Source organism: Streptopelia decaocto, assembly GCF_964273445.1.
Source record: "Streptopelia decaocto genome assembly, chromosome: 3".
In the NCBI taxonomy this organism is placed as follows: Eukaryota; Metazoa; Chordata; class Aves; order Columbiformes; family Columbidae; genus Streptopelia; species Streptopelia decaocto.
The window spans coordinates 102,139,342-102,162,277 of record NC_138656.1 but is presented as its reverse complement, the minus strand read 5'-3'; the positions used below and the strand labels follow the sequence as shown (position 1 = coordinate 102,162,277).

At 44.3% G+C, this 22,936-nt stretch overlaps 2 protein-coding genes across 2 annotated transcripts; both read left to right on the top strand.

Moving 5' to 3' along the window:
* The first annotated feature begins 1,218 nt into the window (after positions 1 to 1,218).
* On the top strand, positions 1,219 to 10,136 carry RNASEH1 (ribonuclease H1). The gene is made up of 8 exons (XM_082047851.1): positions 1,219 to 1,414; positions 1,491 to 1,627; positions 2,167 to 2,361; positions 2,929 to 3,028; positions 3,506 to 3,560; positions 4,677 to 4,761; positions 7,776 to 7,900; positions 9,658 to 10,136. The coding sequence occupies exons 1-8, from the start codon at positions 1,305 to 1,307 to the stop codon at positions 9,742 to 9,744; spliced, it is 894 nt and encodes a 297-aa protein (XP_081903977.1). The 5' UTR covers positions 1,219 to 1,304; the 3' UTR covers positions 9,745 to 10,136.
* A 2,348-nt stretch (positions 10,137 to 12,484) lies between these two features.
* ADI1 (acireductone dioxygenase 1) lies at positions 12,485 to 18,054 on the top strand. The gene is made up of 4 exons (XM_082050087.1): positions 12,485 to 12,663; positions 13,054 to 13,173; positions 14,737 to 14,916; positions 16,613 to 18,054. Exons 1-4 carry the CDS (start codon positions 12,544 to 12,546, stop codon positions 16,733 to 16,735), a joined length of 543 nt encoding a protein of 180 aa, XP_081906213.1. The 5' UTR covers positions 12,485 to 12,543; the 3' UTR covers positions 16,736 to 18,054.
* The last annotated feature ends 4,882 nt before the right edge of the window (positions 18,055 to 22,936 follow it).

The following is a 22,936-nucleotide window of genomic DNA, read 5'->3' as shown; positions in this document are numbered from 1 at the left end:
CTGTAAGTAAGAATAATATGAAGTCTCATGCATATGTTGAAAGAAGCAAGAAAAATGTGGTAATTATGATACAACCCTGACCAAATTGTTTCTGTATTCTACCAAGGCCTGTCAAATGCAAGAGCTCTTTGGTTTTGTTTTGTTTTTCTCAAAGAGAGGTGTCATCTAACGGATAACAGTAATCTTGAGCCTGCCACTGCTTTTGCAATGGAAGGCAAAATTAAAGTCAGTTTTTCACATCCTTGACATTTTACTAGGCCACCCTTGTAAATCTGGCTACAATGCTCTATGGCTCTGGCATCTTGAGGTGGGGTTTGTGGTAATACACCCAGATTAGAGCTACAGGAAAACCCCAGCAGCTGAAAACACAGCAGCCTGCACACATTGAGTGTTTCTGGGGGCAGTCATACCTGTGCCCTCATCTTCTGTGCTTTGATCTCAGTGGCAGCTCAGCTGAGACACTGAATTCAGCACACACCCAGACCTCCTGGCTTTGGTCTCCACGTACTTTATGCTCCTGATAGGAGAATCCATGACAGCAGGTTGCGGAGGGCAACAGTTAAGAGTTCTAACCCGTGCGCTCAAGGTGGTTCTTGTTACCTCAGAGGCCATCAGGGTACAGGGCTCAGCTGGAACATGCTGATCTAGAGCCCTCGATTTAAATAGGAGGGTGAGAACCAGTTTAATGACCTTCTCCAGCTCTAGACCTGTGAGCGTACCCAACATGTTGATGCTTGTGCCATGTTTCAGCCACAGTCCTTCCTCTGCTGCTCATCAGGAGGAAGGACGTGGGGACTATGCAGCAGCTGCTAGGGACAGTCACTCTTAGGCGGTGAACCCTTTGTTTTAACGACTTGTTAGGGTCCCTCAGCTCACCAGAGTTGATTGCAGGACTGGGACCATGATTTGGGCAGTCAGGGGGAGCTTCAGCTGGGGGCACCTGTGGGGTTCCATTTGTTCTGTAATAACTGGGGCTTTCCGAATGAGCCGTTGGTGTAAACTGCTGTGACCTCGCACATCTCGTGTCCTTCCCAAAACAAAAGCTGCTTTTGTTTGGGCTTTTAAAATACAATTGTTATGAGGGCGGAACAAAAGCAAACAAGAAAGCCCACCAAAAAAAAAAAAGCCTAAGCCCTGGGCGCTTCCAGTAAGTTTGGCCTCACTCGTGGCCCGTACAGCGCCCTCAGCGCGCCCTCTCTTCCGTTGCTCCGCCGCGCATGCGCAGGAAGGGCCGGGGCGCGGCGGCGCGGGGTGCGGTGGCCGGGCCCGCGGGGCGGGGGCGCGCATGGCGGCGGGGCTGCGCCATGTTGCGGTGGCTCGTGGCGGTGCTCAGTCACTCCTGCTTCGTTTCCAGAGGCCGCAGCATGTTCTACGCCGTGCGCAGGGGCCGGCGGACCGGCGTGTTCCGCACCTGGTAAGGGCCGCGGCCGGGGCAGCGCGGGCAGCTGCCGCGGGCCGGCTCGGCCTCACCGCCGCCCGCTGTGTTGCAGGGCGGAGTGCCAGGAGCAGGTGAACAGGTTCCCCTCCGCCAGCTTTAAGAAGTTCGCCATCGAGGAGGACGCCTGGGCCTTCGTGCGCGCCGGCCTGCCGGGGCAGCAGCAGCAGCCGCAGCAGCCCGAACCCGCAGGTAGCGCGTCCTGCCCTCGCCTCCAGCTGCCCGGGCGGGACAGGAGGGCGGTTCCCGGGGAAGGCCGGGTCGGAGGGAGGCCGTGCTGCGCACTGGCACATCCCGGCTAGCTGCTGCATGGCGCCTGTGTAAACAGTACGGCTTCTGTTTCTCCTCCTCCTTATCCTACGACGGGCGGGATGGTGGGTGCCGCGGTGGCCCTGCGGACACGGAGGTGGATGTGGCTGTGCCGTGCAAGTATTTCTGTAGGTGCTTGGAGAACATTGCCTCTACCATGCCCGTTTTAAGGGCCATTACGTGGGTGTCTCCACTTCGGTTTGGTCGAGGATAAAAAATGACTGGTGTACACTGTAATATTTTTTGCATAGTAGTTTGGGGAGTGTCAGTTTAACAGACTAGCATTGCTAATGAGTTTAACAGGCTGGCATTGCTAATGAATGAACTGTTGGCCTTTAGAAACAGTTGTTTTGAATAAAATTGTGTCTCAGTTGAACTTGGTGTTGTGCTTTGTGTCTTCTTTTTTTTTTTTCTTTTGGAAGAGACACATGGTCCTTCAGCTGTAACCCAGGAAAATGTTAGCCAGAGAGAGGAACCAGAATTAAACGTCTTGTGTTGCAATGCCTGCAAAAGGCCGTATGAACAGTCTACAAATGAAGACCACATTGCAAAACGTGTAAAACATGATGAAGTATACTCAGCGCCAACAGTCAGCGAAGATAAATTTTCATATATGGGTAAGCTCTTTTGTTATTCTTGTAGTTCTTTTGAGTCCTTTGCACTTTTTCATAACTAAAAATTGTAATTATTAGATATTTAGGGAGGCTTCTGTATGGCAGCACAGCGCCCAGCATTATGTTGTTTCTTTTTAAAATAGAAATGTGAGCCATGATATATTTGTTCACATTGTTTTTCAGTGTAATGTTAATGTGCTTTAATGGATATCAATTTATAGATTGGTCTGATCATGATACATGTGATTTTATGTGTGTGTAGGTTACAGACTATTTAAATACAGATGTTGCTAGGAAGTTTCCGTGTTGACCGAAGAAGATGGGAACTGTAGTGAGAACAGGGGAAGAGATGTTTCCTGAGGCTGACTGTTTTGGGAGCAGTGAGGGTGTGAAGCTGTAGTGGGACTTCTGGTGTGCTGCATTTACATGGCTTCTGTAGTTAACTTTTTGAAGGGCTCTCTGGGATGGAGATTTTGGGGATTAGCCTGCTGGCAGACACTTCTTTTCGGTTAAAGAGCCTACATCCTTGAAGGTGTGCTTGAACTTCTGCTTTTGGTAATTTGTTTGTAGGTGACTTTGCAGTCGTTTATACAGATGGTTGTTGCTCAGGTAATGGACGTAATAGGGCACGTGCTGGTATAGGTGTCTACTGGGGACCAGGCCACCCTTTGTAAGTAGCTGGATGGATTCTTTTGTCTTTTTTTTTTTTAGTATATACTATTGTTTGTTTTATGTGTGATGTACAATACCAGCCTTCTTTTGAATATGAAACGGTGCTAATGAGATTCACAGCCCTTTGAGACTAGTGAGTTACTGAGGGGAAAAGAGAAAGCAGCCTCTCTAGGAAGTAAAAATATGGAGAAAGTCAACTGGAAATAATATTTTTAGGGGCTGAAACTATGATTTAAGTAATGCAGAAAGTCTTAAAATAGGTGTAGGTGTGCACAGAAGACAACAAATATAATTGCATATTGGTGGCAAGGCCACATATGAGGGTTGCACTATGCAGATGGAAGTTAGAGCTAAAATATCTATTTATCCTACTTTATAAAAAGAAAATGAGCTATATTTATTTTTCTAATGTGTAGTCATATACACCATTCTGAATATTTGAGGAAACTAATCTGCTATCATTCCTTGGACACAGAAATACCAGTGAAAGACTTCCTGGGCGGCAGACTAATCAAAGAGCAGAAATACATGTAAGTAGTAAATGTCCTAAGATGCTTCTGCATGTAGAGTTTAGTAGCACAGCCATTACTATTTCAACTCTGGCCTTCAGAAAGCAGCAATGGAGCTGTGGAGGAAGTATACAAAATATCAGGAGTTACGACTTTAAACAAATTGTTCTCTTTAAGTTAAGTCTCTTTATTGGTTTTGAACAAGGTAGTTCACCTTGAGAATTCCAGAATATCATTAGGCCAAGCACAGTTGTTTAAAACAGCCTTGCTTTAGGAAAGGTTGATTCTCAAATCCGTGTAGTATCCCTTGCAGTTTTCGTGTGCACATCTCAGAGCTTGGGGTGAGGGTTGCTGAGTAGCAGTTAAGACGAGAATCAGTTTCTTATTGTGACAGGATTAGAATATAATATTCCTTATAGAAATAAAACAGTTGTAGGCTATCTGGAATAACTGCTGTTACTTCTGAAGTAAGCTTTTGTTGGCAACAGCAGGTTTAGTCTTCCTTTCTCACCTCATCTTAATTCTGGTACTGCTGCTATCCTGCACTATGTGTTTCGAGATAAACTGAAACAGGGAATCAATCTGCTTAAAAACTACAAGAAGCTTATGTTAGTGAAGGACAAACAGAGGTGATGGTGGTGTGCCAGGGATCAAACTTGTCACTGAAGAGCTTTTCAGCTCTACATCCAGACCCAGCCATTTCTCCCTCTTGTAATATTTCATAGCACCAAAAAAGCCCCAGCCTTTTAGGGGTTCCAGACTGTTGGAACTGGCATGAAGTCTTCCTCCTCAAAGTTATGGAGAAAATGTGTAAAACTTAGTGTGCAGTTAATAGAGGCTTTGATAGAGAACTGGGCAGAGAGCTGCTCATGCAGTACAGAATTGGGCATCTGAATATTAGTAGGGTGTTTTGCTAGTGAAACTTAAGTGACTTTCTGTTTGCTCAATTCATTAAGTGGTTGTCTGCGTGCATAATTTTGGGAACCTCTGCTCTAATGCATTTTGATAATCACTGATGGAGAGATTACAGTAATACTCTTTGCAGTTCTGTGTTAGCATTGGGTACTTTGCTGGTATTTTAATTGCATGTGTCAAAAATCATGTTCTGAACTGTGATTCTATTGAAATGTTTTTAAGGCAGCCTGCAAAGCAATAGAGCAAGCAAAGAGTCAAAACATCAAGAAGCTAATTATCTACACAGATAGCAAGTTCACTATTAATGGTAAGTAAATGATTCTAGTTTCCTGATTCTTAAAGACACACTGTATGCGATGTTGTTACATAAGGCCCAGAGAACGTACTAAGGCCTGGGGACAGGGTTATAGTCACTGGGGCTGTTCAGCTTGGAGGAGACTGAGGGGAGACATGGTGGCTACAGCTTCCTCACAAGGGGAGGAGGAGGGGCAGGTGCCATACTCTTCTCTCTGGTGACCAACGACAGAACCGGAGAGAATGGCAGGAAGATGTGCCAGGGGAGGTTTAGGTTGGACATCAGGAAAAGTTTCTTCACCCAGAGGGTGGTAGAACACTGGAACAGGCTCCCCAGGGAGGTGTCACGGCCTCAAGCCTGACAGTGTTCAAGAAGAGACTGGACAACACCCTCAGACACATGGTGTGAACTGTGGGGTTGTCATATGCTGGCACAGGAGCTGGACTCGATCATCCTTGTGGGTCCCTTCCAACTCAGGACATTCTATGATCCTATAAGGAAGGGAATGCATAGCTTATTTCAATACTCATGAGTGCTTGGGGAAAAGACTGTCACAGGGATTACCTGCTAGAGATAAAGTGCCTATTAAAGTAAAGAATGACAGAAGTAACTAAAGGACTTTTGTCTTAAGGCATTTAGTGTGACACAAAGTCTTGTTTGTGTATATTCTGTTAAGGATGTGTGCAGGAAAGTACTCAGAAGTTGGTGTAGTGACCCTGTAGGGTTTGGTTTCATTTCTTTGGGTCGGAGAAGCTGGCTTAATACATAAAAGTGAAGGACATTCAAGTTTCCTTACTTTTTTACATGTAGACTACACTTGCAAACTCTCAGGCTAGACTGGAATATTAGTCAGAGTTTATATATGTTCTGTGTGTATTTAAGGTTTCACTTTCATCCAAAGATGTGGAAAATTTAATTTTATTTCCTAGAAATGCTATGTGAAGCAGCAAGTAGGACGTAATTTCTGAATACTTCTTCCCCTTTCCCCCAGATTTTCATATCTTACTCCTGTGATAATTCTGAACTGCATGAGTATTTCTTTGTGTTTCACAGTTTTACAAGAGAGTATATGTGTTAGCTGTTTCCAGATCACTTTGAAAGTTTTTGGTTTTGTTTTGATTTTTTTTTTTTAAATAACAGTAAATGAAAATCTACTGAAACTTTTGATTGAAGATTAAATGTTCCTCTTTCACACTTCAGTGTTGTGGTTTGGGTTTTGTTTGTGTGGTTTTTTTTGGTTTTGTTTTTTTTTTTCTCGAGGGGTGTGGGGGAATGTGGGGAGATGTGAATACCTTGTTCTTAAGATAATTTCCTATGCTTTATCTCTAACGCTGAAGGTAATTATTTGTTTCATGGCTTGTTATTAATGAAGCAAATAAATGGTTTGTATTGTTAAAAATCTGTATGTCTTTTCCTCCAAGTAAGTAATTCTGCTTTCCAGAAGCTCCCCCCTGATTTCTGAAAGTGGAGGAGTATGAAGGAAGAGCATCAGGCTTTTTTGTTTTAGAAGTAAAATATAACTTACCTTGAAAAACTCTGATGTCACCTTAAGTAGCAATACCCTAGAAAGGACAGAAGGCTACTGACTAGGAACAAATAACAGCTAGTCAAGGAAGGAGTTGCTGGAGCTGTCATGTGCTGCTTTTTTCACATTCTTTTAGCTTGCATATGCATGGAAGAGGTTCTGTCCAGAAGTGAAAAGGGTCAACAACTAGTGCTCTGTCCTCCTGATTCTAGTTCATAAGTTGAGGAAGGGACAGTAAATGTTAAGAAACAACTTAAATGAATTTTCCATTGCATCTCCCTAAGGATCATCTTGTAAATCTTTCATTTGGGTAGCTTATTTTCTCAAAAAGATTTAGGTATAGCATTTCCTATAGGAACAGAATATGTGTGGGGTTTTTTTCTTTGTATGGTGTTTTTACTTAGAATGCCAGAAATATTCTGGAAAAGGGAAGAATAAAAGGAAGGGTCTCTACTCTTCAGGGCTTGGTGTTGCATGCTGATCTGTAGAACCCGACTGCATCATTTGTGGAAAGAAGTTGTTCAAAGCATTAAGGAGCAAAGAAACATCTTTGCAATTCTTTGCTTTGTGGGAGAAAGTCTGTATCGTCTTGTCTGTGAAACTGGTGTTACAAAGAAAGAAGTTGTGTGGAATAAAATTCCTGTTAAACTTAGGTATGAGACTTAAGTATGAGGGAGGATTATAAGAATCTGTAGGTGTAATGTCTTAGTCTCTTTGTTTTTGCTTGCAGTTTGCTCTTATGTTTTGGGTCACTGAGGTGACCAGGTTCCATTCTTATTTAATCAAAGTTATTCTGTAAATATGTCTAGGAGTTATTTTTCGAAATACTAGAGGAGGAGGCTTGTGGTTAAGTATAAATGTTTTTTCAGGTTTTGTGTGCAAGATGGGTGATTCTCTGTTTAGCTTAGGTCTGTCATTAAATCAGTAAGGATGTCTTACATTGTCGAAACTAGCAAAGATATATTTTAAAAAGTCCGTATCTAAGGAGTAATACGGTAGATTTTCTGGCCAGAAAGGGATGGCTAGAATGTTAAATCTCATTCTGTAGGTATCTGCTTATGTGGTCCTTCTCTGAAGGATTCTGTTTAGTGTGCAGAAGCCATAAGACAGGTGACCATCTGTGTTTCCTCTGTGCTTGTGTGTCTCCTCAATTTGTCAAAACAAATAAAGCCATAGATTTGTTCTAGCTTACTGTACCATCAAGCAAATCCTTACCTTCAGTTTATTGAAGTTTGTGTCATAGTTTTGTGTGTAATGCATGTATAAAATTGTAGCATTTAAATATCTGTTCAGGAAAACATGGTTGGGTAGTTCAAGTAATAATGGAAAAATACAACCCTGAGAGACAGTAGTAGAGAACCAGACAAGAGTATCTTCTATATGCGGTGTCTTTGCCTCAGACTTTGTATGGACTTAATGTCTGCTAAAAGGCTGTTCGCTCTATCTTGATCCTTACTGGCTACTTTCATAACATTTTTATGGTAATGCTCCCTTCATGTAGGTATTACAAGCTGGGTTGACAACTGGAAAACAAATGGCTGGAGAACAAGTTCTGGAGGAAGCGTAATAAATAAAGAAGATTTTGAAAGACTTGATAATCTATCAAAAGGCATAGAAATTCAGTGGGTAAGCACCTCATTTCTTGCACCTCATTTGTTATCTTTAATGACATCTTACACGTGCTTCTTGAGAAAACTTGCCAGTATGACTATTAACTAAGAACTTTATAGAGCATAATATTATTTTGCATCCACAGGTAAAACCATAAATACGGTGAAGTTGCTTGTTTTATTTAAAGCAAATAAGCAACATAACCTAGGCTATTGGAGCCAGTATTCCACTTATTAAAATGTTCGTTTATATTTGTTTCCTCTCTCTTATTATTACTTAGAAAACGCCTGCAATAATTACTTTGTTAGTACTGTTAGTAGATTAATTTCTCTTGGAAATCTAAGCTAAAAACATAACTGTCTTTTTGAGTCATAGCTCAATTTCTGGGTTTACTTTTCAGAACTCTTAAGATGCTGGTTTGTTGGTGTAACTCAATCACATTAATGTCTTCAAACTGGGAAAACTTGAGTATAATCCTGGATAAACTAACTCTAGTTTTCTGTACCTTAACTCTGTTTTTTATGAGAAAACTGAACATAGAAAAGTATTCAAAATACCGATTTTTAAGATTTAAATTGCTGAGGTCTCAGATAAAGAAGTAAACCAACTTCTGTACAGGTATTCCTGGTAAAGTGTTTGGGTTTTTTTGGGAAAGATGTTTTATTTCAGGAGGAGCAGTGTATGCAGGCACTTAATTACAGTGATCAACATGCTGACGTATGGGGTTCTCCATGGGCTGTGGTGTGGCTGTCTCCTCCAGTATGGTCCTCCATGGGCTGCAGGGTGACAAACCGCTGCACTATGGTCTTCTCCACAGGCTGCAGAGGAATTTTCTGCTCCAGTGCCTGGAGCACCTCCTCACCTCCTCCTTCACAGACCTTGGTGTCTGCAGAGTTGTTTCACATATTCTCACTCCTCTCTCTCACAGCTACTGTGCGGCTTTTTTGACCCTTTCTTAAATATGTTATCCCAGAGGAGCCACCAGCTTTGCTGATGGGCTTAGCTCTATCCTGTGGTGGGTCTGTTGTGGAGCTCGCTGGAACTGGCTGTTTCTAGTGTGTTGGTACACTCCGGTGTCTTCTCACAGAGGCCACCCCTGTAGCACCTGGCCCAGTACCAAAACCTTGCCCTGTAAGCTTGATACCATCCTGTACACACTTCACACTTGTCCCCTCTCAGATCTTGGCAAATGGCAAGCTTGATTTTTCTTCCTCTCCTTCTTCCACCACACTCTTTCACCCTTACTTCTGACAAGGTGGGGCTTAGGGGTGAAAGTGCTTTCAGTTACTAATTGAAGGATGGATAGTTAAGCCATCTGAAAATGAAGGGATTCTTTTCATACCCCGTTTCTGTACCCTAAGTGAGTGCTGTAATCACCAAGGCTGTTAGTGGCATAGAAGCCTCTGGATTTCTGGGAAAAGATTAACTTGGTTTGAGCACTGAATGCAGAGGGGTTTTTCTCTGGCCTCTGAAAGTGGGAATTTTGAGTTGAAGCTGTTCTCTGCATTTCTTAAAGGCTGGGTTAGGCAGTCCTTATCCAATTCACTGCTTCTCAGAAAGGTGATTTTTCATGATTTTCCAAGAGTTTCCTAGAGTTAGGGAGACTATGAACAGTCCTGGGAAGAACACATAAGGACTAAATGTGAGGAGAGGGCAGCTGAGGAGGTGCTACTATACTATGAATGAAAGGGCGGTGCGTGATCAAATTTCATTTATGTACATTTTTCTTGATTTCTTGCATATCTAAAGCTCCTATACTTTTGTCCTAACAGATGCATGTTCCCGGTCATGCTGGTTTCCAAGGCAATGAAGAAGCCGACAGACTAGCAAGAGAAGGAGCTAGTAAACAGAAGTCCTGATACACCGGGACTAGAGACTGTTGCAGTGGGAGGAAAAGGACTAACGTCACAGTGACAACTTGAAATGCTATAATTGCTTCGGAGTTGAACTTTGAACTGTACTTCTTTCTGGTCTGAAGTGTTAAATATATACCAGACTTCTAGGAGAAAAAAACCCACACGTGTTCTTCTACAGCATTTGTTCTACAATTGAGTCAATATCTACTTGATGATACAGGGTGTCTGCTTTTTCTCCATCTTACTGAAGGGCCGTGGTCAGTGTTTTTAGTTGTCTTGTAGACTTCTGAATTCACTGTAAAGACAGACGTCTGAAGAAGTAATATTAAATCTTTATCTTAAGTCTTCTGTATTTTCATCTTAGTGAAATAAATTATAATTTTTTTTTTTTTGTACAGAGGTATATATATTAACAGCCCAAAATAGCTGGGGGTGAGGGAACTTCAGGGTTGATTGGTTTAGTAAGAGGTCATGGTGTTGTCCATTCATACGCTTTGTCATTCTGGTGCTAGCAGTAGCCCCTCTGCAGGTGGGCTTGTAACACTCACCTGGGCCTCCCAGTATCATCAGTTACAGCATCTGTAGTTTTCTTTATAATGCTGATTTGCAAGGTAGTGTGAACAAACTAAAAAGCCAGGTCACAAGAAGTCTTGAACAATGAATTTTTACTGTTTTCTCTCTAGCTGCTTAATGTCCAAGCTCTTTGTTTTCTGGCTTCCTGTTGCCATTAAGTGATTTTTTTTTATGCATACTGGTTCACATTAGCATTATTAGTTCCTCTTCAGTGTTGTCCCAAAGGTAATAATTGGCCATTTTGTCTGAAATGGAACTAGAGGATGATCAGCTTCTTCAGATCTTCTGGACGTCAAGTGTTTGACTTTTTTTTTTTTTTTCCCAGTCAATTATGAGATTAATGGAATGGCTAATGTGCACTTCAATTAGAGAGTAATTACCAGTAATCCACATAGTTTTACCTTCTGTGCATCTACATGGGAGGAGCAAACAGGTCTGGTTTGTTATCTTTTGTCAACTTTTTTGTAAAGTACCTGCATACCATTGAAAACTAGGGCTTAAGCTGGAAGTCACTGATTGTTGTTAATTACTATACAGAATGGTGGGGCTGCTGAAGCTTGGTTTCTTGAAAGTTCTCCTGCATTATCATACCTTTACTGAGGCAAAGTATGAGCTTTTATGTATTTAGAGTCACGTGAATTGTGATAGAATGAGGAAACTGGCTAGCTAGCGGTTCATAGATGAGTGAGGTTTTTAAATGTGTTTTCTGTCATCCAAAGAGGGACAGTAAAGTTCATCTAGGGGTGAGGTAGATTTTCCCCTTGCTTCTTTTGTATATATGCACACAATTATACGTTTATTAATTTTAGGAGTTTGGCTTGAAGAAGAACAGCCCATCCTCCCTGATTGGATCTCTAGTTGGGGCAGAGCAGTGTCACCAAATGTACTGAAGAGGTGGCATCTAATCTGCCTAGCATGCATCTCCAGTTAAACGCGTAGATCTTTACTGTGTGGAAATATATATATATATATATATAAAATTCTTTTTTTTGCAAAGCTTCTGCTGCAAAAAGAAAAAAAAGTGTAGATAATGGTGAGTAAATCATAACATCCGTGTAATACTGCGTTTCAGCAACTTGACTGCCTGAATCTAATAGGTAGATTATAATAGGAAATCTAGTAAGAAAGAGTTATGTTATTTTGATACCAGTGTTTATCATTCTTACTCTGGCAATTAAGGTCAGAAGAAAGCCGAGAGTAAATTGCAAGATTAAGGCTGATGAAAGGGTTGAAAGTGAATGATACTTCTCAATGGGACTTACTAGGGGCTGTAGGACCAACAGGGGATGTTGGCTGTTGAAGTCAATTATTTTAAAGGAACTGAAACTTCAGGAGAGGGTGTTGGCCTGTAGCAGCCCTGACATGCAGTGGGCAGGTGTTAACTTCTGCTTGGGTTTGTAACGTGCTGCTTAAAGTCATGTGGACAGTACCAGGATTATACCAGTTTATCTGTAATGTCATGGGGCTCGCAATTGAATTTTATCCAGACTCTATAACCAGAAATACTTATAGATTGAATACTATGCATTAAAGGGTTCTGGTAGCATTTCTGAGAAATAGTGGTTAAGCCATTGGTAAGTATAAAACTTTTTAGGGAGAAGAAAAACGTTTGAGGGATTGTTTCCTTTTTCAGTTTTTGTTTGTTTCTCTCCATCCTTACATTGTGTTTGGCTGTTGGTTTATTTACCATATAGATTCATAGAAGCATGCAGAACTGTGGAGGCTGGAGGGGTTTGCAGGCATGTATGTTGTCCACCCCAGCTCAAGCAGATCATCTGGAGGTCGCTCAGGATGAGAGTGCAGGCTGTATCTCTATGGATGGCAGCATGTTTTACTGCTCTTTCCTTTATGTGTTTGTTTATTTTTTCCACGTTGTGAGGTTGCAATGCAGGCCTTTGAGGCTGACAGGCAGCACTAAGTTCAGTTGGAGCACTGCTGCCGGGCAGACCGGGGTAAGCACAGCTGTGCTTGCTGTGCGCTGTGAGCCCCGCGTTACCCTCTGGCAGCAGCTCTGTTCCACGGAGCGCTGCGGCTGCAGATGAGCCGTGTCACCCGTGCCCTTGAGCCCACACCTGCACACGGGCTGCGCGCTCACCCAGCTCAGCGTGCCAACGGCACCCGGTGGAGGCTCCCGCCACAGGCCGCCTGCGCGGGACCGCTCCCGGGCCCTGCCCCGGCCCCTCCACCCCGCCGGGGCGGGCCGCTCCGCCCAGCCCGGCCCAGCGAAGCATGGTGGAGGCCTGGTACATGGACGAGTCCCCAGAGGACCAGCGGGCGCCCCACCGCCTGCAGCCCAACTGCCCGGTCAGCCTGGAGCAGCTGCGCCGCCTCGGCGTCGTCTACCGCAAGGTGAGCGGTGGAGCGGGAGCCGGCGGGGCCAGACCGGGCCGCTCGGCGGGGCCCGGAGCTGACACGGGCCGGGCGGGGCCTCGCGGGCCTGGGGGCGGCGGCGCCTCGGGCCTCCCCCGCTGGACGGGGAGAGCCCCGGGGAGGGGAGCAGCCCCGGGGCCGTGAGGCAGCAGGCGGGTCCCCAGCGCTGTCTGTGTGGGGCTGGGCTGGCCGCAGGTACCTCTAACAAAGCCGGCGTGCCTTGTGTGCCCATGGCAGACAGCCGAGCCGCCTTTGGAGCAGCCTGCCCCTCACTGACACTCCTGACATCTGTTTTCAACTTAGTACTCTGCATTGCATTTTAAGCTATTGTGTCTGAATACAAGTTTTTCTTCCCTGCCTAATTTTTAGTTGGATGCAGATAACTATGAGACTGATCCGTGTCTGAAAGAGATTCGGCAAGCAGAAAATTATTCTTGGATGGATATAGTAACCATACATAAAGACAAGCTTCCAAATTATGAGGAAAAGGTATGTGAGTCTCTGCTTTAAATGCAGATCTGCAGGCTGACGTGCAGCCACTGCCCAACACCTGCACACCGGAGCAGGGCCACAAGGATGAGGCTTCCGTGTGTAAAATACATCCTGTACTGAAATTTTGAACATGAAAAAAGCAGTTTTGATATTGTTTTAAAAATAACAGAAGCCCTTTGCTTCTGTGGGTTGCCATCAAAGGTTTTAAGGATAGTTTCCATTATTGTCACTTCAAAACTAGAGTCCCACCAGCAGAGCCCCGCCGGTGCTGACCTGTCGTGGGACAGCCTCCCAGGGTGAAGGCAGGCTGCCGACAGCTGGGCACGGCCTTTGAAGGCTGGAACATCCTAATGGCTGCTTGCAAAATACATCTTCTGAAAGTGAATGTTAACCTTGTGGAATCGGAGGGACGTGTTCTCTGTACAGGATGATTTTTTTACTTTGGGATTCTGGTACCTTGGCTGTTTCATAACAGCTGAATGCGAATGGTGCCAGGCTCTCAGATGAGCCTCCCAGAAGGACCTTTGTCCTCCTGGCCCCTGAGTGCTGGCATGCTGCTCTGACCTGAGGACAGCAACCCTGTGGTGCTTCCGTGTTTTCATTAAATTTCCATTTACCAGGTGGTTTTAAGCCTGTTGTCTTACACTGGTTTTAAATTGATGATAAAGTGAATTAGGTAGTAACTAAGGTTGCCTGGGTGGGCTCTACCTGGCACAAAGATGGGCCATTATTGACAGGGCATGTGGACTTTTGGTCACCTTGCCATGCTGGATCAGTCCTGGCCCAGGAACACCTGCACTGCTGGGGCTAAACAGTGTCCAGACCTGAGCACATGGTAGTACCTGGCATTGCACTGCTCTCTTTGCGCTAACCTGATCAGGTCTTTGTTAACTGAACCTTTAAAGTGTCTTTTGTTATGTGCTGTGAAATGCACAAAGAATTCACCATTCTGGAAACAACGAGAATGTGGCTGCTGCTGCCTGGGAGTTGACAGCCAGGAGCTGGGGCTCACTGTGCAGGGGTGGGCATGACATCCTGTTTACATCAGATTGCCACAGCTGGGCCATGTTTGGCAATAACTCCATTTTCACATAGAGTTGCAGCAGCCTGTGGGGTAAATTCAAGCCTACAGCAGTGTAAATGAGGGGGAATAATCTGTAGCTCTGTTTTATTTTTGCATGTCAGGAAAAAAAGTTGCAAAATTATCAAACTGAACAGCTTCAAGAACTAAATCCTGTGATGGGTAGCTTTACCCGCCTCTCTCCCAAATGGGTGTAAGCATTACTGTTATTCAGAGACTGGTTGTGTGCAGATATAGCTGCTGTTTCTTGTCAGAAAAATTCCTGTCTTTCAAGGGAAATGTAGCAGCCTACTTAGAAGTGTCCTGAGGTCTGTCTTGTCTGGCTGGATTGGCCGTTTTATCCATGTCGATCTCATCTGTTGATTAAATGACTGCAGTTACCCTTTGAAAACCTTTGTCTGCTTTGCCACATGATTCTACCAGATTTCTTTGCAGTTTTTCTGTGTTCAGCAGTTTTAAGAGATACTTGCTATTCCTAGATAAAAACATTTTATGAAGAACATTTACACCTAGACGACGAAATTCGCTACATCTTAGATGGATCTGGCTATTTTGATGTTCGAGACAAGGATGACAAATGGATCCGGATTTCCATGGAAAAAGGAGACATGATAACCCTCCCTGCTGGCATATATCACCGATTTACGCTGGATGAGAATGTATGTTGTTATAGATTACTGTAAGTTTTGATGACAAATCCATGAGACTCTATATCACATTAGTAAGTACATGCCCTGAGACTTGCAGTTCATTAGCAAAACATATTAAATATGAAGTAGGAATATGAAAAATACTAAATAATTCACAGCATCTGAACCTTTCATCTCCCGGTCACAAATCCAGATTCCTCTCATCAGCTGAACTGCAAGTCATTGCCACGTGCTATCAGTAGCGGATCTTATGTGGCAGTGGCAGAAGATCCAAGCCCTGCGGCTGTCGCTCCCACAGTTGCCCCTGCTGTTGTTTGGGGTGGAGACAGTGTAGATGGATCCTTCTCTGCTGCCTTGTTGTGTCTCGATGAGGACAAACAGAGCATATCTGTGTCCAGCAGTGGCATTTTTCATGAGTGTTTAAATCTTTCTTTCCATGAAGGAGAATTTAGGGTCCAGAGCTGCTACTTGCAGCTTGTGTGTGCTCCTGGCTTCACAGGAGGTGACCTGCTTTTGGAGGATATTCTGGTAGTGGGACTGTGAGACTGGCATGTGTAGGCCTGATCTGTGTGTCCGTCCTTATGGGCTTTTATAAATATATAACCTCAGTGTTACCCCTGGAAGATGTGTGCTGTCTCCTGTGTGGCAAAATTCCATCTCTGGTACAGTCTTGAGGACAGTATAATTTCGAATCAGCTGTCCAGATAGCAGTTACTGTATATGTAAAGATGGGATGTGCTGCTTTGATGAAAAACCCAACTTTTCATGTCTGTGTTTTGAGATCCACTACAATTGCTAGTGTAAAGTTTTTTCTTTACAAAGAAAAAATGTCAGGGTTGAGCCTACAAGAAGTCTTAAATGTTTGTCCTCTTCAGGAACTTTAGTCCAGAGGTGTCATCATCAAAGTAAATTCTTTAGGTACTTTTAGAACTTTGCATTTTGCAGCTAAGTTCTTCAGGTACCTAAGTTAATTCTTGATGTTGCTGAGCACTTGAGTGCAAGATAAGCACTTAGCAGGGTTTACAAAATAGGTAGGGTCTAAACTTGTGGTGTAGTGAACAAAAGAGAGTTTCCCATAACTCTATGTTTGGAGCGCTTCTGCAGGACGTAAAAGCTGATTTTCTGCTGCCAGAGCTTGAGTTCTGCGCTTGGCATTCTTTTGATTAGCTGGCGGCAGGGGCCGTTGCTTTTTCTTTTGGAATCTGGAGTCTCTTCTCTTCCCGTAGCATTAATTTTTGGCTAGTTACGCACTCCCCGTTCAGCTTTTATAGCTCTCACTTTAGAGCTTCTGGTGTTGCTCAGGCATTGTTTAGCCGTCTTGGGGATTCTGATCACTCTTGTTTAACTAAGCAAGTAGGAATTAGATGCTGTATTGCTCAGTATTGTGGATCTGGTGCAAAGTGATTTGCATAAGACAGGATTTTTTTCATTTCTTTGAAACAAGGAGATGTACTGTCTCTGCCTGACCTGGAGGCACAGGTTATGACACAGCATATTGCTAGGTAGGTGAAAAATCTCCCACTGCAGTAGCTGGGAGCAGGAGCAATGGTGTAGTGGCACCATTTCCTAGAACATACGAAGCTTTCAGTCAGTCTTGAAATAGTTTCAGAAATTGCTGCAGAAGTGCAAATAGAACAACTTCAGAATTAAGACCTCATGGTAAGGAAGTCTCTTGAATTACTTATGACTTCTTGTTCTTTGACAGAATTACGTGAAGGCAATGAGACTCTTTGTTGGAGAACCCGTCTGGACACCATACAACAGGCCGGCTGATGATTTCCCTGCTCGGAAACAATACCTGAAGCTTTTGGCTGCAGAAGCACAGTAGTGGTGCCTGAGACCTGACAGGTGGAACAGCCTGAAGCCCTGTCAGAATTAATGTGACTGGTGGCTTTTCACTAATTAGACTTATATTTACATATACACTTAAAATCACAGAATCATAGAAAAATTTAGGTTGAAAGGTCATTTGGAGGTAATCTAGTCCAACCTCCTGCAAAGTACCATGCCAACTTCAAAGCTAGACCAAGTTGCTCAAGACTTGAAGGTTTGGAAACCTCCAGTGGTAGACAGAGGTTCCACAGCCTGTCTGAGCACAGGGTCCAGCACATAGCCGCTCTTGTGGACAAGCACTTGTTCTTCATGGCCAACTCCCTGCTTGCAGTTTGCGATTGTTGTTTCTTGCCCTTTGATTGAATGCCTGAGAACAGCCTGACTGTCTTCTCCACAGTCTCTTCTCTAATGGGAAACTGTAGTTAGGTCTCCTCTCAGCCTTCTCCGGGACAGACAAAACCAGTGCTGGACTTGCTGCACTCTGAGTTGTTAAGAGAGATGTTCAACATGCTTTGCCCTAATTTTGACTACTGAGGAATGCCACATGAATGCCACCTGACTTGAACCACTGATTGTTTTGAGCCTGATGGTCGAGAAGTTTTTCACCCACATTGTAGTTCAAATTCTCAGTCCAGCTACAAGGCTGTGGTGGGACATGCTGTCCAAAGCCTTGCTGTGGTCATGGTGAATGTCATCCACTGTGTCCCCTCTGCCACCGAGCCAGTCCTGGCCTCTTGGGTGGCAATCAGGGTGGTCAAGCAGAATGTGCCCTTGGTAAATTGGCATTGACTGGTTGTTCCCTGTTAGCTGGTATTTCACGTGCCTGTAACAGTTTCCACAAAGGCTTATTTTGTAATTTTCCTGGGGACTGAATTGAGGCTGACCAGCCTGTAGTTCCCCAGATCCTTTGTCTTGCCTTTTTCCAGTAAAAAGGGCTTCCCTGGTCACTGTGACCTTTCAAAGCTGCCAGCAGCCTTGCAGTGACTTCAGCCACGTTTAAAGCTACTCAGGAATCCATTTTCTAACCTTTTTTTCCTTGATATTTCTGACAGTTAGAATTGAGAGAGGTGGGCTACATTAATATTCATTCTGCTCTGAATCCATGCTAATGAACTATGTAGGATTCTCTTTTTAATTAAAGAAAATAAAGCTTGCTTTATTCTTGTCTAAAAATGTTCACAAGATAAATTTGCATAATCGGCATTTTAGTATGCAGCTTCCCTAGTTCTGCCCTGGTACATAAAGCTGTGGTTTTCTCTCAGTAAAATGTGACAATTTGCTCTTGAGTTATTAATAAAATTACTTTGATTTGGGCATGCTTTTTTTGTTCCTTGTGCTGACGGTAAGGACATATTGAACAACAGTGTTACTGTAATTGGTAATCAGCTTTTATTCCCTGTGCTGCTACTGACTTGTTCTGTAGCATGGGACAGATCATTAACTGCGTGCCTCAGTTTCCTTAGCTGCGAGATGGAAAAGAGCAGATTAGACACGCTGGTCCAATTTTTCATGGACACAGGAGCATTTTGGTATGAATTTGCTCTTCACAATGATGTCAGCACGGCAGAGGTTCTGCTTGCTCCAGCTCTTCACGGATGAGGATGAAAGCATGGGCTGTGTGTTGGTTGCAGCTTGTGTGTGGATTTCAGCTGGATACCATGTGGACTCCTGTCTTGCAGCTTCCTGAATAAACACAACTGTGGAAAGAAGATGAAATTGGGGCTTACATGAATTTTCCTAAGGTAGCAGACAGTAGATAATTCTGTAGGGTGTGCAACATGGCCATTTTTCAGCAGGCAATGTTTTCTTCACTATGTAGCAGCCCTACGTTAACCGTCTCTAAGTGCTTTATTTCTGTAAAAGCATTTCTAAAAACAAGGCTGCACTTTTGAAGTGAAACTGCACTAGCTTTTATTTTAAAGTTGGAAAAGGTGAGTAAAAAACGCACGAGTTTATTGGCTTCGTGTCTTGGGTTGCACGCTGGACAAGGTGCCAGTGGAGACTCAGTTTGAGGGAGGGGTGCAGGCGCAACCCATGCTTGCCACGTGCAACCCCCCCTGCACTCCATTTGGTCTGGACTGGCTTCTGTGCAGTGGTTTGTAAGCGTGGCTGAAAAATCGGTGCTCCTGGCAAGTGCACATTTTAACTGCAATCAGGCACACGTGGGCTGGGCTTGCGCGGGCGCTGTGCTGGGTCAGGTGCTGCACCCCCAGTTCGGGGATTTGTGTGTCACTGGCCTGGGAGCAGCACTTGAGTCCCCTCTTGTACAGCACACTTGGGCACCCTGGTCCCAATATAAACTTTGGGGATTTTTTAAAGTACAGTTACAGGAATAAATGACAGCTACTGCCTGTGGCAAGTTTTATTTCTTTGACTTACGTGCCACAGAGAATTGTGTTTCCACATGCAAAGTAAAAATGACTGCTTTCTTCTGGTGCTGGTCTCACTCCCTGGTATGCAATCTAATTCATACTCCTCCTGCTTTTGTTTTCTTTTTGTTAAACGGAAGTCAACATGAGACTTTCCACTCCTCCTCCATGTCTCTCCATTTTGAAGTCTCTTGCTGCAAAAGGAGAAGCAGAAGCAGGGTCCATGGGCTCTCAGGAACCCCATTTACTGCACAGCCATCCCATAACGGACTGGGGGAGCGACTGTGAAGAGCAAGCAGGTAACACACTCTTCTTGAGAGAGATTTACGGTTTGGAGGCAGCAGTGAGGGATGGACAGTGCAGTGGCTGCCTGCAGCAATGGCTTTCAGCAGCTCACTGATGTAGGGTGTGACCTGGAGAGCAGGACTGAACCACCTTGTTTTGTTGCCTCTCTGGAGAAATATATACACCCAGTACAGCTCCCATCTCCCGGCTGTCAAGTATAACACACGATCACAGCGCTAACGTTCATTCATCATTTTCATAGCACAATGCATTCTGCTGCTGAGAGGTGGTGGGGGCTGTGGGGGTCTCACTGTCTGCGCTTTTGAGACCATGCCCTTCAGTGCTATAGGTGTCTTTGAAAGGGTGAAAGCTTTGCTCTCTTAAAGTGCCTTTTGTCAGCCAGGAAAAAAGCAATTTGGGGCCGGTATAAAGATTCTACACCTGTGAAGAGATTACATGGGAGATTACACTGTGAGGAAACAGCTGGGCAGAATAAAATGTTAATAGAAAACACTCCAGAGAGTGGAGAGGAGGGAGGGAGTGAGTATGTTCAGTTCCTTCAGATGAAAATTGCAGTGCATTTTCATGGTGATTTTTTGTGTTTCTTTGTATGTGGTTTTTGTTCCCCTCCCCTCCACCCCCATCTAAAAGAGCAAAGCTAAATCAGTTTTTGGTCCAAAACCATGGGTCTGTTTTACTGCAGCTAGTGGAAAATCTCAGTGCATTGATGTAGTATGAAAATTTATGCCAGTGGTTCCAGCAACAACACTTTGGCAGCATTAACTCAGGCAAGGGAAATATTTCAACTCCTCCAGGATTAAAGTTTTTTGTTTGTTTGCTAGTTTGTTTTTAAATGGTAGGAGAAGTGGTAGCTGAGGGGTTTGCAGGCGATAGCTTTTTTGGTACCTGTGTATTATTTTCCACTTCAATCCCAACTTTTCCCAAGTGGCATATACCTCAGTTTCTCATGATCTGCTTGAGAGAGCAGTGGCCTTATTTTCTGCCAGTAAACTATAAGAAAACTGTGGATGATCAGTGGGCTTTTAAATAAATTAGGTGGACAACCCGATGGCTGCAAAATCTCTGACGCTGCCCTCCCTTGTTATGTGTCCTGGGGCAAGTGTCTTTGGCTGATATCCTAATGCAAAGACATTTCATAGCCAGTTAGTTAGACTGGTAACATCCACACCAGGCACTGAGGGGTGCCTACAAATGAGTGTAGGAAAATGCTGACAGCGAACCTGACAAGTATAAAGTCTTCATGCACGCGGAGCATCTCTCGGAGGAGACGCTCTCCTGCCTGGTTCCTGACTCTGGGATTTAGTTTGCACGAGGAGCTGCTCAGAAGGGATGGTTTCCTGACAAAGGCAATCATGTAATATCAGCTGGCAGGCGCCACTGCGCGTAACAACCAAGGTGGCAGCTGAGCTTTGAAGAATATCCCTAGTAGCCAAATCATGGATTTAGGTATTTGGCCAGGCAGAGGCTGGGGACCTGACCTGTGCTATGCTGGAAAATGACATCATCTGCCTGGGTGCCTTCCCTGTGAAAATTGTAGAAATTCTAACATTCCCTTTCCTCTCCCTGAAACAGGGTTACTGCCAGTTGGCTTCTGTTTCCTGAAGCCAAGAGACACATAAACTCATCAGGGGATGAATTATTGTTACAAGTTAAATGTTCCTGGCTCAAGGATCCAGATTTGAAGTGATTTGCTGCACTCATTGTGACTTTACAGCTTGATTCCCAAAACATTTTGTGTGTTTGCAAAGAAGCATTCTGTTGTACCTGCAATTTGCAAACCTAATATTTATGTGACTGAGTCACTAGCTCTAATTTTTTTGTTAACTGTATAATAAGACAAGAAGCAAAATTTCAAAACCTAAAATGCCTGGGCAAAGATTCAACAGTGAAAGGCCTGTGGATCTGTTTCAGTGCTGGCTTCCCCTACTGCAGTTCTCTGGGATACCTGTGCTAATTTTGAAGAGTGCCTCTCCATTTCGTTCCCTTCTGTGCTGCTTCTCAGGGTACTGGTTGATAACTGTTGAGCCTGTTATTAAGCCACATTGGCTGGTGGAAAATTGGGCTGGGTGTGCTCTGTGCCCCTGTGGTGCTCTGGGATTGCATTTGTTCACTGACACAGCCCTGAGCAGCCAAGCCCAGCTCTAGGCTGTGGGTTCCCCTGTAGTCACAGGCATTTGGGCCTGGAGAATTCAATTTGGGTCTACCCTGAGGTTTATTTTTTTTTCCAAAAGACTCAGACAGCTTAAAGCTGACCGGCTGCTGGTGGGAAGGAGGGACGCTGTTCTTGGTGATGTGGTGGCCAGGTTACCCACCAGCTGCCACCGCAGCCCTGGGCTGGGGCTCAGTCCTGCTGCCTGCGCCTGTGTGTGTGCCAGTGTCCCAAGTACCTGCTCAGAGAAATTGACTCTGGCTGCCGTGGTTCTGCCTATTTGGAATAAATTTAAATCTGTATGTGATGCTTCAGTCCTGTTTTCACACATGGCTTGATTGCAAATTGGAGAGGGAATGTGCGTTTCTCACTACAGCTAAATACGACTGGAGATGGGGGTACCACGCATCTTGCAATCTTCTGTTGAATGGCTACGATGCATGTGGTTGATTAAGAGCATGAGCTGATGGACAAATAAGACAGATGCACCGTAGCTATGCAGGCAGGCTATTTCCTGCTTACTCCCCTCTCCAGTTGGGCTTGAAAGACACCTGCAGCAAATGCCTCAGAGGAGGATTGTCTGTCCACCACCTCTTAGAGCACTGCAGTGCATAAAACCTGGCGGCCTGCCTGGGCAGGGTGGCTATTCCCAGCACGTCCTCGTGTTGAAAGCCTCGGGATGACGATGACTCTGAAGCGGGTGTCTGCTGGCTTGGGGAGCTTTTCCACCGGGTCAGTGAGCTCATCCAGCTCACGCACGGCTGCACGAGGGCTCTTGGAAAAATGGGGTAGGTGCAGGAATGATCGTCCTTTCCAGTACGCTGGCTGAAGTCCATTGTGGAGTCTCAGGCACATCTGCACATGCCTTTTGGGGAACGTTGAATGGGTCCAGTCCAAAAACTGAGGCACCAGGAAAATGTAAATGACCAGCTGGTTAAGGGATGCCTTTATCACCTGAACTGCAGTTACGTACCAGAAATGGCAGATAGATGCTTAAGTCCTTTTGAGGATCAGGGGCCCTGTGCATAATGTAATTATCTGAATGTCTGAAGTACAGCTTCTTTGCTGCTTTTAATAAAAGAAGAAATTTAAATGCAGAACTTCTGTTAAGGCACATTAAGCTTTAAGACTTGAATACAACAATCAGCTCATTCAGGCTGTACTTTCCACAGCTTTTCTCACTTAGCCAGATGACACATGCATGCTGTGTTTTAGAACTGAGCTCTGCCCTCATTTACACCAGGAAACCTCATTAAATTCAACTGAATTCATTGTATTTAACAGGATTGCCTGGTGTAATTAATGTTTTGAGGACAAATTTTGTCCTTAGCTTTCATGCTTTAACACCATGTACAGCATTCATATGTGTAAC

Coding starts and splice junctions, on each gene's coding strand:
- RNASEH1 (XM_082047851.1), top strand. CDS start 1,305: ATGTTGCGGTGGCTCGTGGCGGTGCTCAGTCACTCCTGCTTCGTTTCC. Junction 3,561..4,676: donor ATCAAAGAGCAGAAATACAT/GTAAGTAGTAAA, acceptor AATGTTTTTAAG/GCAGCCTGCAAAGCAATAGA. Junction 7,901..9,657: donor AAGGCATAGAAATTCAGTGG/GTAAGCACCTCA, acceptor TTGTCCTAACAG/ATGCATGTTCCCGGTCATGC.
- ADI1 (XM_082050087.1), top strand. CDS start 12,544: ATGGTGGAGGCCTGGTACATGGACGAGTCCCCAGAGGACCAGCGGGCG. Junction 13,174..14,736: donor TTCCAAATTATGAGGAAAAG/GTATGTGAGTCT, acceptor TGCTATTCCTAG/ATAAAAACATTTTATGAAGA. Junction 14,917..16,612: donor GATTTACGCTGGATGAGAAT/GTATGTTGTTAT, acceptor GTTCTTTGACAG/AATTACGTGAAGGCAATGAG.